Here is an 18,213-nt window from a genome sequence, read left to right as displayed (position 1 = left end):
AAACTCACAAGAAAATCATGATTTAGGATTACTACAATTTATACAAGACTTGCTTGTATAGAAAGTAGGGTTTTCAAAAGATAAACATGTTAATTTTCTAAAATCCTAAAACACGGTTTTAAGTAAATCCATTTTAAAGAAAATCCTAAAACACGGTTTTAAGTAAATCCATTTTAAAGAAAATCTTTTTAGAAAACTTATCAAAGATAAATTATCAAAAAGAATAACTTTTTGATAATTGGTTTTTAAGAAATAAATCTTATTAAAAAAAATCTTTTCCTAATAACTTATCTTTTTAAACTTTCCAATTTTTAAGAAACTTGCCAAGCTTTTGTCATGTTTCTAATAAGTCTCATGCGTAAACCTACTTAACATATTTACAGCAATTCTAAAAGATAAGAAAAAAAAAACTAAATTGCTACACCAACACTCAGTTTATGTAGGATACTTGGGCTTCACGCGGTCCGGGACTAAGTTCCTGCTGTCAATTTCACTCCAATTTCTAACTGAAACTTCGCAAGCCAAGTTCTTCCAAAACTTGCTAAATTCAACGTAGACCAAGTCAATTCAAGTTCCTGTTAGGGAACTTCGTTAGTTCCTGTGAGGGAACTCTTCTTCTATCTTCCTTAACTTTCCTTGAGTTCTCTTATAAGTCTTCATAGCTAGGGGTGAGCAAACCGGGTACCCGGTCAAAATTTTAGGACCCGGACTTTGAATTGGTTAGGACCGGGTCCTAAAATTCGGATCCAGAATTGGAATTGGTTCAACCGGGTCCTAAAATTTAGGAATTGGTATTGGAACCATCGGGAGCCGGTTCCGATAACCCACTTATGTATGTAATTGTTAAAATATAATACAAATTATAACTCTTATTGTAGTTAGGTTTATTTTTAGCGTTTAATACTTATATTTATATATGCATTAAGCTATTTGTATTTATGTTAGGTATTAATAATACTTTTTTAATTTACAAATTAGATACATTCAACATATTTTTATTATTTAAAATTTATTTAGTTTAGCATCTATTATTAAGGTAACCGTGTACCCAACCGATTCCGGTTCCAAAAAGTTGAGAATTGGAATTGGTTATAATCGAGTCCTTAATTTATTACCCGGAATTGGAACCACCGGGTGGTTCCAATTTCAGTTTCGGACCCGCCGATTCCTAACCGGTTCCAGTTTCAATTCCGGGTACCCGAACTTTTTGCTCACCCCTATTCATAGCTAGGCTACTCTTCCACTTCCAAAGTCAACTTCACCTGTTCTAGTCACAACACTTAGAGAACTCTTATTAATTTAAAGTTTGCTTTGTTTAAGTTCATCATCATCAAAACCTTTAAGCTTCAGCACTATGTTAGGGGATAAACCATTATCAACCCATATACTACTATAAAAGTTCTTGGAGCTCATTCGAAACAATTATGAGTATATATTATTTTTATCTTTTTTTTTAGTGTTGGAACAATTATAGGTTTCATGTATATGCACCACGTGAAAAAATGAATTTGGCACCGGTTCAAACCGGTGCCAATGTGGGGGGTGCCAAAAAGGGTTTAAAAAGGCACCGGTTCAAACCGGTGCCAAAACTCGGAATTGGCACCGGTGCCAAAAATGGCCAAAAAAAATAATTTTGTTGTTTTTGGCACCGGTTAACCGGTGCCAAAAGTGCCAATTTTTTTTTTTTATTTGTTTTTTCCATTTAAAAATTAAATAGTCTAAAATACATAACAACATCAATACGTAACATAAATCGAATATCGATTAAAACAACATCAATATCATCGAAAATTTGCAACATCAATATCATCGAAAATTTGCAATACATAATCAAAAAAAAAATTACAACATATAAATACAAAAAAAAAATTACAATATAAATTTTTTTAAAAAAATTACAATGTTGTTAATCAAAAAAATAAAAAACAAAAACACCATTCATTCTTGTATCTTGCTTCTTCGATTTCATATCTGAATAACATATCTGCACCAATTATATATAAAAAAAAAACATTAATACAATTAAGCTTCGAAAAAAAAAATCCAGAATTTAATCCCAAAAATTGAAAAAAAAATTAAAACGCAAAAAACTGAAATCGAAACTTAGAAACCCAGAAACACAAAAACAAAAACCCAATCTGAAAACTAAAACCCAGAAACGTAAAAACCCAGAAACGCAAAAAAAACCCAAATCTGAAAAACCCAATCTGAAAACAACAACCTAGAAACGCAAAAACAAAAACCCAATCTGAAAATAAAAACCCAGAAACCCAATCTGAAAACAAAAACTGAAATCGAACAAAACCCTTACTACTTGGATTTTAATTGACAAAAACCCAGAAAACAAAAAAAATTGAAAGAGAAGTGAAACAAAAACCCAGAAACGCAAAAAAATTGAAACAAAAAACCCTTAATGTTGAAACCCAGAAACGCAAAAAAATTGAAACAAAAAACCCTTAATGTTGTTGTTGTTGTTGCGGTGGTGGTGTTGTTGTTGTTGCGGTGGTGTTGTTGTTGTTGTATAGAAAGAGAAGTGATTGGGACGGAGAGATCGAGAAGGCCAGAAGAGCTGAGGAGAGAGAAGGGAGAGTAGAGGAGAGAGAAGGGAGAGGCGGACTGAGAGGAGAGAGAAGGAGCAAGCTTAGATTTTAGGGTTTTAATTAAAGTTATAAGGCCGTTTTTTTTTTAATAATTAAAAGATTCGGTTCACAAAGGCACCGGTTTGAGTTGAACCGGTGCATTTTCCCTTTGTTTAAAAACCCGCCCAATTTTGGGCCGATTTTTGGCACCGGTTTGGCCTGAACCGGTGCCATATGGGGGGTGCCTAATGCTATTTTTCTACTAGTGATGTTATATTTGAAATTTTGATCATGGAAGCTTATTAATTAATAGGAGTTGGTTCTAATTAAGATCAATGTATTATGCATTTCTGAAATTGACAAATCATACTTAGACTGACACACATAACGAGCCTCTAGCACCAATTTAATACAAACATAATCCTTGGTATTCGAGAATAGCACTTACATGTTACAATAATCAAACCATATGTTGCGAATCAACAAGCTTAATATGTGTGATGATGCAACATTGAAGAGCTTGTGCTACCCTTTCTTTGAAAAAGGAAAATAATTCTTTGACCCAATCGAAGACCAAGACCATAGGTATGCTTCATCGGGCCTAATGTATGTGATGATCCAATCCAACATTGAGTAATAACAAAACATTAAATGCAAATAACAGGATGCAAAAAAGAATGTAGAATAACGTGACTTTCAAACCCTAATAACGCCGAACAACACTAGCAAATTCCACTTAATATGATGTAGCCTTGTCAAGACAATTCCAAAAAAAAAAAAAAAATAGGGGGGGGGGCTAAGTACGTACGGAGTACTAGTTAACATAAGGCATTTTTTTTAAAAAAAATGAATATAACTTGAAGTACTTTTAGACTACGTTCAGTTCACTTTATTTTTGCTTATTTGATTGATTCAGAACTTTTTTTTTTTTATCTAGTTTGTTCAAATCTAAACTTTTTTTAACCTAACCCGATTGCTCGATTTGATCAAAATTTGAACTTATGTGTACATTAATCTATAAGGACACAAAATAACAAATGGTTCTTATTAGACTTGTATAAATGTGTCTTATTTTTAATTTTCATCACAAAACTAAAGATATATATTATATAGCAATGAAAAATTACACATAAAACGATAAAGTGGATTTAAACTTACTTATATTTTATAATATATTTGAAATCAAGTGAACTAAATAAAAACATAGTTGCTCTAAACATGCTTTGACTTTTGGTTTAACACATTAATTTTTTTTTATATTAATTCTAAAGGTTTGTTCACTTCACCTTACAAAAATAATATTTAGTAAAAATAATTTCAGTTATGTAAAGATAAGTTCAGTTCAGTAAATTTTTCCTAAAAAAAAGTTCAATTCATTAAAGATAAGGCTCCGTTCACTTCACCTTATTTTTGATGAACTAAAATTATTTTTGCTTAAGTACTGAAATTATTTTTGCTAAACTGAAATTATTTTTTACTGATTTCTTTTATATTTTTTATAAGTTTACTGGTTGTTACTGAACTGAAACTATTTTTGCTGAAGTGAACTAAATTGAAATTAATTTTACTGAACTGAGTATTAATTTTTTAAGGTGAAGTGAACAGGGCCTAAGTTTAGTTTAGTTTAGTTTAGTTTAGTCAATTTAGTAAAAATCAGTAAGTTTAAAGAACAAAAATAACAAAAAATTAGAAAAAATAGTTTCTGTTCAATAAAAATCAGTAAGTTTAAAGAAGAAATATAACAGAAAATCAGTAAAAATATTTTTATTTTAGTATAAATAATTTCAGTTTAGCAAAAATAAGGTGAAGTGAACGAGACCTAAGGGAAAATCAAAACCATACATATCAAATATATTTTTCAATGCATATGATTAATATCAAACCAACGTCACAAAAATTGATCACCATTGGAATACTAAATCTTAAAATTTTTCTGGGAGTCAAAAGATAGATTGAGTTGATGTAGTAACACTTATTGCAATAAAAACCTGAATCAATCATTTCATAGATTAGTCACACTCATTTCACTATTGAAAGACTACACACAATCGTTAGTTGCCTTCGTGATATTATCATAATAGGATTCATTTACACGTTAAAAATGTTATCAGCGAGTAATATCTTTCCATTCTCACCCTAGCTTTGCTTATAGTCACACCAACATTGTACTCAAGCACTAAGGTAATTTTTTTGTCAAATTAAATATTGAAATTACACCACAATAAATTTAGATAAGAAACATGCATATCAAAATAAACCAGATTAGAAATTTTACAAAAAAAAAAAAAAAAAAAAAAAAGAGAAATTCAATAGGTGGAAATAAAATAATCCGACCCGTTCGACTAAAAAAAAGCCGATTCAGGTTTTGATTCTTGTGACATAATAATTTAGTATGACTCAACTTTAAAATAGACCCAACCTGTTTTTTTTTTTTTTTTTTTTTTTTTTTTTTTTTTTTAATAAAAATAATTGACTCAACCTTACTAGAGACTTTACTATGCCTGATCTAGATACCTAATTTGATACCTCTAACCTAATTAAACTTGACCCGAATATCTAAATTGACACCTCTAAAATTAATATGTAGTTAGGGCCTGTCCACTTCAGCTTAATTTCAGTTTAGTTTAGCTCTCAATTTCCTTCTCTCATAAAATATTTATTTCACTTCTTTTCAGTTCAGTTATGATCAATTCAATTTTGCTCAATTCAGCACATGTGAACAAATCCTTATCGATCCTTATAATCATCGACGAGTCCTCTGCCTCTAGTGGCTAATCAATTCATTCATCTTGAATCCTCGATACAATATGATGAATAGCACGTGGACGCATAGCATAGCAAGCGATTAGGTCAATTACTTGACTACAACAAACCCAAAACGGCAAAAACCCCCCCAAAAATATCTCAATCGTAAAACCCTAATCTCCTTCCGCCTTCTTTTTCCTCTTTACCAAAATATCCTTTTTATTTTCTCTCTTATAAAACCTCTCTTTCTCTTTCTTCCTCATTTCCATCTCTCTTTTCTGCCGTAAAACCCTTTCATTTTAGGGTTTTGCAGCGTCTTTCTCTCTCCTCCCTTAAACCCTAATTTCGTTTCAAGCCTCCCTTTTCTTCTTCTACTATGGGCAAGTCTAGCAAGAAATCCGCTACCAAAGTTCGTCTTCTTCTCTCTTTATATCCTCTGTAAACCCTAATTTTATTGTTTTAGATTTCAATGGGATTAATGTGTTGTTGTTTTTCGTGTTTCAGGTTGATGCAGCTCCTGCTGCTGTCGTTCCTTCTGGAAAGAAAGGTTCTAATTTAACTTGTTAAATTTATGGTTTTAATTTGTGTTGATTGTTGTAAAAATTGAACTGGTTTTAATTTTTTCATCGTTTTTTTTTTTTTTTTTTTGTGAATTTGGTTTTAATTTGTGTTGATTATTGTAAAAATTGAACTGATTTTATCAATTTTAAGGTTTTTAAATTAACTTTGGATTATTCTGGGAATTGAAATGATTTTTGATTTTGGGGTTTTAGGTAAGAGAGGCGCAGAAGAGGCGATTGAGAAGGCTGTGAGTGCGAAGAAGCAGAAGATAGAGAAGAATGAGGCTGTTATTGCTCAGCAGAAGGCTGCTGAGAAGAAGAAGCCTAAGAAAGTTGAAAGTAGCAGCAGCGAGGAAGATTCTTCTGATTCAGAGGAAGAGGTGAATGCTCCTCTTTTTTGAATTAAATAAAGAATAAAGATTTGTACTTGACATATTTCGCTTGTTATATAATTGTTTTAATCATCGTAGGTATTTATTTGTAATTGCAAGTTTAAGGATTTGATTTTTTTGGTGGTAAAATAAATGGTTTAATTATTTCGAATTATCGAATGTTTTTAGTGTATAGTATCATTGGTAGGTGTATATTTTTGTTTGTGTATAAATTATTTAGATCAAATATTTAATTGGGTATTGGTTTTATAGGTTTTGTTTGGACCAACATTTTTCTTAAAAGTTAATAGTTTTGTAGGGGTAACACAAACCGTTTGACTTGTGGGGAGTGAAAATGTGTTGGCTTTTTCCTGTGTACTGTGTTTCGTTGCATTGTTAAGATTAATGACATTGCTTTGAATTTCAATGTCTTTGTGGTATGTAGTTTTTTAAGTGTTTTATGTCTTCAGCAGCTTGATCTTTATCATTCAAGATAATTTGCATGAAAGATTTCGTATGATAGGTGCAGCTGTTGTATTATATATTTGTTTATGTATAGATTGATGATCATATATATATATACTGTATGGTTAACTTGTGTACACTTTGCAATTGTTGTATAACTAATTTACATTTTATAATTCATTAGGTTGTTGTGAAAAAGCCACAAGCTAAAGCCCCTGCTGTTGTCAAGAAAGCCGTGCAGGAGAGCAGCTCAGAAGATTCCTCAGATTCTGACGGAAGTGATACTGTAAGTAGTTGATGAAATATCACTGATAAAAGATGGAGATTTTAGTCATAGCTAATACTTATGTTGGTTATGTTTGCAGGATGAACCTGCACCAAAGAAAACTGTACCTGCTGTGAATGGTTCCAAGAAGGATGATTCCTCTGATGACAGCGACGATTCTTCCTCCGAGGATGAGGTAGGCACTTGATTGTGTAGCCATATGGTGGCAAACCAATTTTATTAACGCTGCTGCTGACTTTGTATTTTATGGTTGTAACATTTAAGGAGGATGTTAAATCTGCTGCCAAATCTAAAGCAGTGCCCGCAGCAAAGAATGGTTCTCTTTCTAAGGCTAAGCCTGCTGAATCAACTGAGGAAAGCAGTGATGATGACTCAGATGAAGAGAGTGATTCCGAGGATGAGAAGGTATACAATAATAATTTTAATTAGTATGAGTACTAATGAACTTTTATTTTTTGATGCTTGCCTTGTGAATTTATAAACTGTATTAAGTTGGAAAGGTTCAATTCTCGCTCACAATTTCACTAAAAATATGTTACTGCAGAAAGTAGGTCCTGCCAAGACTGTTAGCAATGTGAAAACACCAGCCAAAGAATCTGAGAGCTCTGATGACAGTTCTGATGAGAGCTCTGAAGAGAGTGACGATGAGCCTAAAGCTAAAAAGGTATAATTGATTGTAAATAGATGGCTATTGTACTCAATTTATCTATTTTACGGAGTTTTTTCACATTGCATTGTCAATTAATTCTTGCTGCTTGAAGAGTCTAAATACACAGTAGTGTTCGTTTTATGATTATTGTTAATTTAAGCTTTTTAAAGATCCCCCAAGGGTATGTGTATTGTGATGGTTGTTCTTTAGTTCTCTGATTCAGCATTGGTATTAGTGTTGGATCCTGTTTCAACTGGAACCTTAAGTTAACATATACTTTTGCAGGCTACAAGTGCTGTGAACGGGGCTAAAGAAGCTAAGAAAGATAGTAGTAGCAGTGAGGAGGAGAGCTCTGATGATGAACCTGCCCAGAAGGTAAAGCGCTGCTACCAATATTTAATGCCTTTTTAATAAAAAGCCATCATTATTGTAGTATTCATAGTGTTCATATGCTTCTGTATAACAGACAGTCGCATCCAAGAAAACTGAAAGCTCAGATTCTGATGAGAGTGACGAAGACAGTGACGAGGAGAGTGAAGATGATAAGCCTCAGAAGACCCCAAAGAAGGTAATGATCTAGGTCTTGCTTCCACTACCTCTCCCAACAGCTTGAAATGACAAGAATCCACTATTGTTTGTCTGTGATGACAAGATGATAAGGGAAATGGCATGGAAATGATAATAGTTTCTATTGCATGATTTTTTGTAGTTAGCCAATTGTGATTGTATAACCCGTACTGCCGTTTTTGTATTTAGTATGCCATTTGAAAATTTCTTGTCTGTTGTAATAAAGTGTGTTAATTGGTCGAATTATCTCATTTAAATTGCTTTGTTTGTTTGCAGGACACTGATGTAGAAATGGTTGATGCTGAAGAAACAAAGTCTTCCTTGAAAACAGTAAGTACATTGTTCTTTATCTAATATCATCCAGCAATGGGCTAAATCCTTCTGTAGTTGTAACTGTGGCCTGATTGTTAATTTCTTTTCTTAGCCTAAGACACCTGCAACCCCACAAGTTCAAGCTACAGGATCTAAGACGCTGTTTGCTGGAAATCTTTCATTTGATATTGAGGATCAGAATGTGTATGTATTCTTCTTTTATTTCAAGATTACTAGTTATTGCTTAGTTAATTTTTCCTTACATCATATTGCTGTTTACAGGCGAGATTTTTTCAAGAGCGCAGGAGAGATTGTAGATATTAGATTTGCCTCCGAACCTGAAGGTAGATTCAAGGGTTATGGCCACATTGAGTTTGAAACAGCAGAAGCTGCTCAAAAGGTGAGTCTCCAAAAGATTGCTGTTAATCGACTCTATGTTGCTATATGATGGCCTTTTCTGTATTATATCTACTATGCTATTCTGTTGGCTGTTGGCTGTTGGTTATCTGCTATAAATACAAATGTAATTTATTGCAATATATTAGATGTAATCCTTTACTTTTTATACTTGTATATTAGAAGATTGGTTATTCTTTTTTCTGGTTAAACTTTATTATACCAATTTCTAAAGGTGTTATAGCTATGCATATTCCTCACTGTGGTAGTATGGTACTTTCAACTCTCTAAATTAATCTAGTAAGCTGCATTTACTTTGCTAACAATATATTTTTTCCAGGCTCTAGAATTGAACGGCCAGGAATTATTAGGTCGCCCAGTGAGGCTTGACTTAGCTCGTGAGAGAGGTGCATACACTCCCGGCACACGGTATGTTTTGTTATGTTTGTTTTTATTCTTAATCTTTACTTTTAATATACATGTGTTTTTAATTAATAATTTTTATTTCTTTTGTTTTGTTAGAGAGAACTCTTCTTTCCAGAAGGGTGGAGGCCAGAACCTTACAATATTTGTAAAGGGATTCGATACCTCTGCTGATGAGGATGAGGTATCATTGTTCTCCTTTTGTTTCCGTCTTATTGTCTGTCAGCTGTTTTTGATTGTTTTTACTGTCCACTTGCAGATGAGGGGTTCCTTGAAAGAACTCTTTGGTTCGTGTGGAGAGATTACAAGATGTTCTATCCCACAAGATCGTGAAAATCAATGTCTTAAGGGGTATGCGCTAAGAATCTTTTTTCTGCTTTGTGTTACTGAAGACATCCAGTGTTCTTTTGGTTATACGTATTGAGAATCATTTTTATACTCTATTCACTATAAGGCAACCCTGTCTTTCTCATTCTCTGATATGTGCTTAGTGTGTGGTATTTTGCTTTTGTCAAAGAACCAAATTATCAGCCTTAGGCATCTATCCTTGCACCCTTCTTTGCTTTCATTGGACCATTTTTTTTTTTTTTAATACTATGGGGGTTGGTGATTGGAATTATAACCTGAGTTGAGGTTGTGATGCATTTGCTTTAGTACTACTCAATTCTCCTTTTTTCACAGCATACACTTGGTGAGGCTTATATAGTACATGAGAATGTGATAGTATGTTTCTACCACATATTTCATGGATGTCAAGTTCTTATCAACTTATCATGCATATCTGTTACCTCCAGGCATAGTTATCTTCATATGGGTTTATTGCTGACTTCCAGGTTACTTGTTATTGAATATTATTCCATGATTGTGTCCTGTTTAAGACTATTTTCCATGCTAAAATTTTCTGGTGATTATTTTTATCCAATTTTGTTTCATGTGTTGCTGCCTGCTTTTTTTTGTACCATTCTTTACATTCCTGGCAAACATGTTTCCTTTCTAACTGTATTTTCTTGTGCTCTGCAGTGTGGCTTATATTGATTTTGCAGACAGCGATGCATTTAACAAAGCTTTTGACTTAAATGGATCTGAACTTGGAGGTTGTTACTTGAATGTTCAAGAGGGTAAGCCTAGAGAACCCCGTGAGTTTGGGAGTGGAGGATTTGGAAGTGGTGGTGGATTTGGGAGTGGTGGAAGAGGTGGTGGGAGAAGAGGTGGCAGAGATGGTGGTGGTGGAAGGTTTGGTGACAGACGTGGCGGAGGAAGGTTTGGAGGTGGTGGTCGTGGTGGTAGAGATAGTGGTGGTCGTGGTGGTAGAGGACGTGGTGGTCGTGGTGGGTTCAGCATTACTGCATCTGCCTCAGGTAACTCTTCAAACCATGAAGTCATAGAAAGAGTGAGAAGAGGATGATTAGTAAAAAATCGGTTATTGCTTAAAAATTGCAAACAAAATTCTCCTAGCATTTACATAAATCCTTCTGAATCGTGTTCTGCGTTAATTTAGCAACTGTTAGTGTTTAATCTGATTTTTTTTTTATTCTGATGAATGCAGGAAAAAAGACAACCTTTGATGATTAGGATATTATGCAAATGGAGAACATCAGTTTCGGCCAGATGTATTAAAGTGTTTTAGATATTTTAAGTGACTATTGGGACAGTTAGTAATGATGCTGGTTTAGTGTGAGCCCAAGTAGAGAATTTGTGTACTTAGGCCGAAGTTTTGTTCAGAGATGTGACCATTGTATTAGTTTTATGCTTTTTTTGGCTGAATTACTTTTTCTTGAAAGAATTATAGGGATATATATTTGTCCTTAAATGGAATGTTTTATTACTTTATGCAATTCATTTGGTATCTAATCTATTTATTATAATTTGTGCAACTTTATTTATACTTCTGATTGACTAGTTTTCTATTATTTTAATACTTCCTCGTTCCCTATCCTTCATCATAAATGTTTGGAAATAATCTAAATCATGGATGTACTATTATTTATTATTTTTTTTTTTTCTAAAAATAGCTCCACAATTCAGATTGAATTTGTGGTGAAGATTGTACATTTGTACATGATTGTTGCAATCTTTGAAACCTCTTAAGGCTTGTTGTCCACTGGACTCCCGTCAATTCATCCTTAAGTTAGGATGATATAATTCACTCCTTTACTGGTAATGGTTTAGGTCAGAGTGTCAGACTTCACCAATAAAACGAGTAATATTAGGTGCGTTTTCTCTCAAGACGTGATTGCTCAAAACAAAGAAAAGAGCATTTGCTATCGGAACAACTTATTTTAACCTAATTAGTTGGTACAAAACAAAAGGGAATTTGCTTATCGGAACAATTTATGTGACTTCGTTACATATCTCAAAGAGGCTACATAATCTATAACCATATTTGTTACTCGTATAAATCAAAATTGTTAGATCTATACGAGTAACTAGATATGAAGCTAGGAGCCTAGGACACGAAGACTGACCCTCTTTAATAACAAGGGACAAGGGTAAGGGCTAATAATCGACTATCAATCTCTTGTTAGATTCGATTTAAATGCATCTTTTTAAATAATTTTTTTTTTTTTTTGAAGAAAAGCTTGAAGAAGCTACTAACTTTCATTCATAGGGAAATCATTGTTCAAAAGAGAAACAATACAAGACGGGAAATCCGTCAACCAAATAATTTTTATTTTACTCATATAAGTATGAGAGAATTCAAGTTAATCTCTGGGATTGACATGAAAAATTAATCTCTTCTCACAGTATATTGTTTTATTTTTATTTTTTAAATAACAAAAGTTAAAAAGTAAAGTGACACGAACATAAATGCGTAAAGTTGTGAGAGGAGATTAACTTGGAATCTATAAGTATATAACACAATTTAAAATAGAATTATATTTTGTACAAAGATGATAAAAATAAATATGTCTTGACATAAAAAAACAACAAAAAATTTCATTTACTTCCTATATGAGTATGTAAATTATACTTCTATATTTATATACTAGTATGTCGATTGTACTATATAAAAATGGCATTTAGTCCCTCCTATCACGCGGTGTTGGGTGCGTGGCTCGAGTTTGTTCATACTTAATTTTACCGACTTAAAAACAACATTTTTCAATCTTCTTTTTTTTAGTGCTAGTTTTCATCAACTATATTTGTCCTCATATTTTTCACTACTTCGTATTTTTCCATTCTTCAAAAAAAAAAAGGAAAAAATGAATATTGGAAAAGATGTTCGTCCATTGCCAATGTACGAATACAAAGTTCTAAAACATGTACCTACTTTTGTTAGAAGACGATACGATCGAGATCTTGACCACAAGTTGAGTGATGCAACTCTAGGTACGTACGACTTTAATGTTTTTACGAGTAGCAATTTTCTTTATTAACTAGTAACTAGAGAGAATTTTAATGTTATTTGGAAATGTACAATCTTCTTTAATAACTAGATGGTTGAGTAACTAGGGAGAATTCAAATGTTGTTATTATGGAATATAAGACTTTTTTTTAGTAATTGAATGGTCGAGTAACTAGAGAGAATTTAAAGGGTACGTATTTGTGAATATGCTATGTTCTCTAGTAATTGAATGGTCTGAGTAACTAGAGAAAATTAAAAGGGTACGTGTTTATGAATATGTTATATTCTCTAGTAATTGAATGGTCGAGTAACTAGAGAAAATTCGACTATTTGTTATAGAAAGTATTTGATTCAACAAAAAATGTAAGTTCACACGTTCAAATGTTGAGGAAGAAAGAGAAATGCATCCATGGAGGTCAACGGGTAAGAGTGAGAAAGACATGAATGAATTTAATTTTTAGAAGTATTTTTTTTATTTTAAATGTTAATTTTAATATTTTTTTAATGTGCGGTGATATTTAATTTGTTTTTATTATGCTAGTCCATCCATAAGATTAAATAATACTGAGATACTAGATGGTTCTGTTGGGGTGATAATGATGGGAGAGATTAGTGCACATGGTTGGAGTAGAATTGTAAATACGAGAGAAAAAAGGAATATTTTAGGCAACCAAGCTAAAGATTAAAGCCTAAAGGTCATGGGGACCATGGGCCATGATACTGGTTCACACAAGGGGATAGTGAAAACATGTTCCACGTATAATAAACTCGATATTTATAAAAGCGTAAAGTTGTGTATTGACAACCATGTCTAGTCAGTGTATATTGTCAAGAAAATAAGAAAGAGGGTACAAGAGGTCGTTTGGTTGGATTATTTGGACCTAAGAGTCGCAAACTCACAATTCATTCAATTAATGAAGTATAATCCATTTCAACATTAAAACTGAACAACTTTAGATTAGTATGAGCTTTAGAATCTGTACCTCTCAAGTATGAGATTCTATACCAATCCATTCCACTATATTGAACTAAACACCCCTTTAGTAGGTTTTGGCTTCATTGGAAATTAGGGATTAAGTATAGTAAGTTGATTGTAGCTGGTTTGATTAATTGATTGTATGAATTGCGTAAATTTTTTGACCAGCTTAAGAATAGAATATATAGTCATTTCCGGTTATGTGTCCAAAGGCCACCCCTTGCCCACCCGCCACTAGGGGTGTGCAAAAATGGACCTGGACAGGAAAACCGACCGGGACCGGACCGGAATTGGATCGGACCGGCCCGGTTCAGAATTTCCTCTATTCTTAAAATCTTATACAATCATTTTTCAAAATTAACCTTTTGTGCTCAAACGTTTTTTACTCTTTCAGTTCTCTTTGGGGCCATGTTTGGTGGTTAAAAACTAGCGTGTTGTATAAGCTGGTTTGACTAGGTGGTTACATTAGCCATATGTATACACGTGTTTGGTAAAAATGTGTAGCCATATCTCCTTTATTGAATATGACCAGGGCACTAAGGCTTTCAGAACCAATGTTTTCTAATATGTTGGTATTCATGATTGAAACTTTCTAGTATTGTTCTGCTAGTTTGGTTAGTAATTTTACCAGAGTTAGACATCAACACAACTTTCCAAACAAAATTTAAAGGGCTCTTCACTTATTCAGAATATGGCAGGATAACCGATTAACATTAGCCTGACCATTAGTTCAATCAGCTAATGGTGCTCATGTAATGATGTGAGTTAATAGTTTTAACACTAAGGCAAAATAATTGTAGAATTAAAATGCTACATTAGACTTAAAAGACAAACCCTTATGATATACTGGTAAAGTTCTGACAAGATTCAATCTTCCAAATTGATTAATAAAAAAATGGATTAAAGAGTATGTTGTGAGTAGATCCTTGGATGAAAGACTAGTTCATATATGCAGATTTGTCATCTGAAGACGGCGAAAGCAGAGGTGATGATGGTGCTGAAGCTTCCAATCATGCTGCTGTTAGTGATTTTGATGATGAAGCAGAAGATGAATTACAGGCAGATTTCAACAATGAGCAGGATTCCCAAACTTATACAGATGATATGGGCATGTTTTCAGAAGATAGCAAAAGCGAAAGTGGAGGAGCTGAAGATGAAGACATTGTGTATGTAGGTTTGGATGATGTAGAAGACAGCAGAAGCGAAGGTAATGGTACGAAAGATGTGAGTATTGTTAGTGATTATGTGGATGATAGTGTCAAAGACGAAGTTGAGGACAAGGATCAGGGAAACTCTGACAATAAGCAAGGTATTCAAATCACTGCAATTATGCTAATGTGTTGTGATTCTTGTAAAGATGTCAATTATGGATTGAAAAGTGTGTGTAAAACCCTGGATGAAAGACGTGTTCATATATAATACAGGTTTTCAATCAGAAGACGGCAAAAGCATAGGTGATGATGGAGCTGAAGATTCTAGTCCTGCAGCTGTTATTAATTTGGATAATCTTCTTGTTAATAATGAAGCTGAGGATAAACAAACATATACAGAAGATTTTGATTCTATACAAAGTACGAGTAAGTATGACAAACTTGGTGTGCTATAGTTCTGTCATTTAATTTGAGCTCAAAATTAGCTGCATTGCATACAGTAGCAAAGTTGATGATGCAGAATACAAGCAATTTCAATCTAAGAACAAGCTCTTTTTCTATCATGGACTACATGATTTAAGGAATTATGTAAATGCAATTAGTGTTAATATATAGATAGAGAAAAACAATAATGGTGTCTTTGAGTAGTTCTTAATTAGGAGTCACCCTAACAATGTAAGCAGAATTCACATATATGTTGGTATTTCTTCAGATGGTAGCAAAAGTGAAAGTGGAGGAGCCAAAGATGCTGATCTTACAAGCAATAAGGATGCGAATGTTGAAGATGAAATCGAGGGGGATGGACAAGCAAAATTATCTGACAATGAGCAAGGTAATAAGCAAATATATACAATTGCTAAGATTCTTATAAACCTCTAAAAACTTGTCTTAAGTGATTTGCATTATCATATATGTTGCTATATGTATTCAGATGACAGCAAAAGTGAAAGTAAAGATGTTATTGATGTTAATGTTGAAGATAAAATCGAGGGAATTGGAGATGTAAAAACCGACAATGAGCAAGGTAACAAGCAAACATGTACAATTGTTAATACTCTCATAAACCTCTAAAAACTAGTCTAAATAAAATATATGTAGGTCTATGTTCAGAAGATGGCAAAAAAGACGATAACGCAGCTACAGATGAGTATACCCTTGAGAATTTTGTGGATTCTAGTGTCAAAAATGAAGTCCAGGAAAGAGAACAGGGTATGGAAGTATGAATATTCTGAAGATTCTCATAAACACCTTAAAAGTAGACCAGACTAATTAAAGTAAATATATGTATATGTAGATTTGAGTGTCATAGAAGATAGCAAAAGCGAAGACAATGGAACTGAAGATGTAAATATTATTAGCCATAATATGGATGATAGTGTCCAAGGTGAAGTCGAGGACAAAGGTCTTCAAATATCTGACGGTAAACAAGGTTTGGACTTGTGCAAATGTGTTGTGAAGATACCTAGACAAAACACATTAGCTGATCTATAGTAATAAATTGATGTATGTATGTACTGTATGTAGCAGATATGCTAGTAGAAGACAGCAAGAGCGAAGCCGATGCCACTAAAGATGCAAGTGCTGATTGCTATCATATGAATGATAGTGCCAAAGATGAAGTCTTGGACATTGAACATGACAAAAAACAAGGTATATTCAAATTAAATTGTGGGAAATTTTGTTAGTCCTTTAAATTGTACTAATTTTCCCCGTCAAAAAAAAAAAAAAAAAAAAAATTGTACTAATTTTGATATATGTATGCCTGGATTTAGATGTTAGTGTTGAAGTCCAAGACAAGGGAGTCGGAAGCTTTTCTGATGAACAAGGTACGCATACACATGTCTTCCTCGGATTTTGGTAGTAAACTCTAACATGCAAGTACTCCGTCCAAATTTTATCACTCACTATACTATTTTGGGATGTCCCGAATTTATCTTTTACCTTAATAAGATAAAATTTGCATCCCCTTTGAAGTGAAACCTAGCTTTTCTCCTACGAGTACTACTTTTATCTCTATCAGTCACAACTCATTTTCTCTTCACAATGACTGTATTTTCTTAACAATTCTGCACTCATCTCTCTATATCCACTTTCTTTCAATTTCCTTATTCACCAAAATTTTTAACCACTTTCCCTATGAATTTACTAAATACACTTAATAATCTAAGTGTAAGATGATGTTTAAGATAGAAAGGAACACTAACAAGTTGACTAGTGGTTTATGATAGAACAATTAATTATTACCGAAGGTCTGAAGTATGCTCTTGCTGATAAAACTTTCAAACATGCAGATTTTAGCCCAAAAGCATTCAAGGAAACCCTGGAACGAGATGGAATTGATCTGTGTTGTCCCAAATGCAAGAATAATATAACCCACACAATGATTTATCGAAAAAAGGAAGCTAGCCAACAACATCAAACAACATGCTATACCTTCTTGACAGCTCTATGTGAGTTTTCAGGCTAGCAATTTCGAGCCAAATCTTGTTATCATCTTCTGTTTTTTCCATAAACACAACTAAGTTTTTGTTAATGAAAATTTGGTCCAACTATGTCATTTAACTTACCAGCATGATAAAAGTTTTATTCTCATATATACCCCCTTTAATTTGTTGACATACAAATGTAACACACAATATTTAAACTAGTCATTACAATAAAAATCCTAAGGTAAAGAGTATGCATTTGTTGTATTTACATAGTTTTCTACGCGAAACTTTGATAATTTTGCTAACAATAATCCTGTTGAACTTACAGTTAGTTGCATGCATTCAATGGTAGTTCACTGGAGAACTAATTATCGCTCACACTTTGGTAAGTCCCCTAGCTCGCTCTTTTGTAGCCAAAAAAAAAAAAAAATGTCTTATATTTGTTGTTGCATAGATTAAGGCATTGGTGGAACGAATGCAAGGAGTTGATCATGATAGATATGCAACGAACGCAAGCTAGCAAGCCTCACCAACATGTATTGGGCGGCGACTGTGATGTACGTACTAACTAATCATGACTTTGTTGCAAATGAAAATTCCTCTGTAATTACTAATTACTTCCCTACTCCTCGAGTTTGTATGATTTCTTGCATATAATCGGGTGTATTCGATCACTATACAGAAATAATTGTACTTGAATTCTAGCTAGGTACAATAGCACTTTATGCCCACGATCACAACACAGTTAAGACAAGCTAAGGGCGCTATGTGGCCTATGGCCCTGTTTGGTGGTAGCGTTTGAGGTAGCGATTAGCGTTTTGACCAGTCAAAACACTACTAGAAAATATCTGAGAGTGTTTGGTAAGGTAGCGATTTTAGTAGCAGTTAGCGATAGAGGTAGTGTTTAGATAGTTTTTTTCAAACGTTAAAAATAACAGCGTTTAAAAATAGCGGGTAG

General features: G+C 33.3%; 2 protein-coding genes across 6 annotated transcripts; both read left to right on the top strand.

Annotated features, from left to right (window-relative positions):
• The first annotated feature begins 5,554 nt into the window (after positions 1 to 5,554).
• LOC110702069 (nucleolin 1-like) lies at positions 5,555 to 11,227 on the top strand. The gene is made up of 17 exons (XM_021879717.1): positions 5,555 to 5,733; positions 5,829 to 5,871; positions 6,098 to 6,264; positions 6,905 to 7,006; positions 7,086 to 7,181; positions 7,271 to 7,411; positions 7,551 to 7,670; positions 7,941 to 8,030; positions 8,122 to 8,223; positions 8,499 to 8,552; positions 8,647 to 8,738; positions 8,817 to 8,934; positions 9,271 to 9,359; positions 9,453 to 9,537; positions 9,613 to 9,704; positions 10,374 to 10,711; positions 10,900 to 11,227. Exons 1-17 carry the CDS (start codon positions 5,701 to 5,703, stop codon positions 10,923 to 10,925), a joined length of 1,788 nt encoding a protein of 595 aa, XP_021735409.1. The 5' UTR covers positions 5,555 to 5,700; the 3' UTR covers positions 10,926 to 11,227.
• Positions 11,228 to 12,249: 1,022 nt separating this feature from the next.
• LOC110702068 (RNA polymerase-associated protein LEO1-like) lies at positions 12,250 to 17,984 on the top strand. 5 transcript variants are annotated; one of them, XM_021879714.1, is made up of 12 exons: positions 12,250 to 12,683; positions 14,631 to 14,984; positions 15,100 to 15,246; positions 15,539 to 15,658; positions 15,758 to 15,850; positions 15,925 to 16,035; positions 16,121 to 16,255; positions 16,351 to 16,476; positions 16,599 to 16,652; positions 17,118 to 17,276; positions 17,584 to 17,640; positions 17,710 to 17,984. In XM_021879714.1, exons 1-12 carry the CDS (start codon positions 12,557 to 12,559, stop codon positions 17,712 to 17,714), a joined length of 1,488 nt encoding a protein of 495 aa, XP_021735406.1. In that variant the 5' UTR covers positions 12,250 to 12,556; the 3' UTR covers positions 17,715 to 17,984. The 5 variants fall into 5 exon arrangements, with proteins under 5 accessions (XP_021735406.1, XP_021735408.1, XP_021735404.1 ...); XM_021879716.1 differs by having other exon boundaries at positions 15,100 to 15,252; positions 15,937 to 16,035; XM_021879712.1 differs by having other exon boundaries at positions 12,251 to 12,683; positions 15,100 to 15,252.
• The last annotated feature ends 229 nt before the right edge of the window (positions 17,985 to 18,213 follow it).

The sequence above is a fragment of the Chenopodium quinoa genome, unplaced genomic scaffold (assembly GCF_001683475.1).
Source record: "Chenopodium quinoa cultivar QQ74 unplaced genomic scaffold, ASM168347v1, whole genome shotgun sequence".
NCBI classification, from domain to species: Eukaryota; Viridiplantae; Streptophyta; class Magnoliopsida; order Caryophyllales; family Amaranthaceae; genus Chenopodium; species Chenopodium quinoa.
The sequence above is the reverse complement of the archived record's forward strand: the minus strand, read 5'-3'. Positions and strand labels throughout refer to the sequence as shown.

Bases quoted from the DNA above. Each gene is read 5' to 3' on its own strand.
- LOC110702068 (XM_021879712.1), top strand. From the start codon at position 12,557: ATGAATATTGGAAAAGATGTTCGTCCATTGCCAATGTACGAATACAAA. The intron at 12,684-14,630 runs GTACGTACGACT...TCATATATGCAG, and splicing joins GTTGAGTGATGCAACTCTAG to ATTTGTCATCTGAAGACGGC. The intron at 15,659-15,757 runs GTAATAAGCAAA...ATATGTATTCAG, and splicing joins ATTATCTGACAATGAGCAAG to ATGACAGCAAAAGTGAAAGT.
- LOC110702069 (XM_021879717.1), top strand. From the start codon at position 5,701: ATGGGCAAGTCTAGCAAGAAATCCGCTACCAAA. The intron at 5,872-6,097 runs GTTCTAATTTAA...TTGGGGTTTTAG, and splicing joins CGTTCCTTCTGGAAAGAAAG to GTAAGAGAGGCGCAGAAGAG. The intron at 8,031-8,121 runs GTAAAGCGCTGC...TCTGTATAACAG, and splicing joins ATGATGAACCTGCCCAGAAG to ACAGTCGCATCCAAGAAAAC.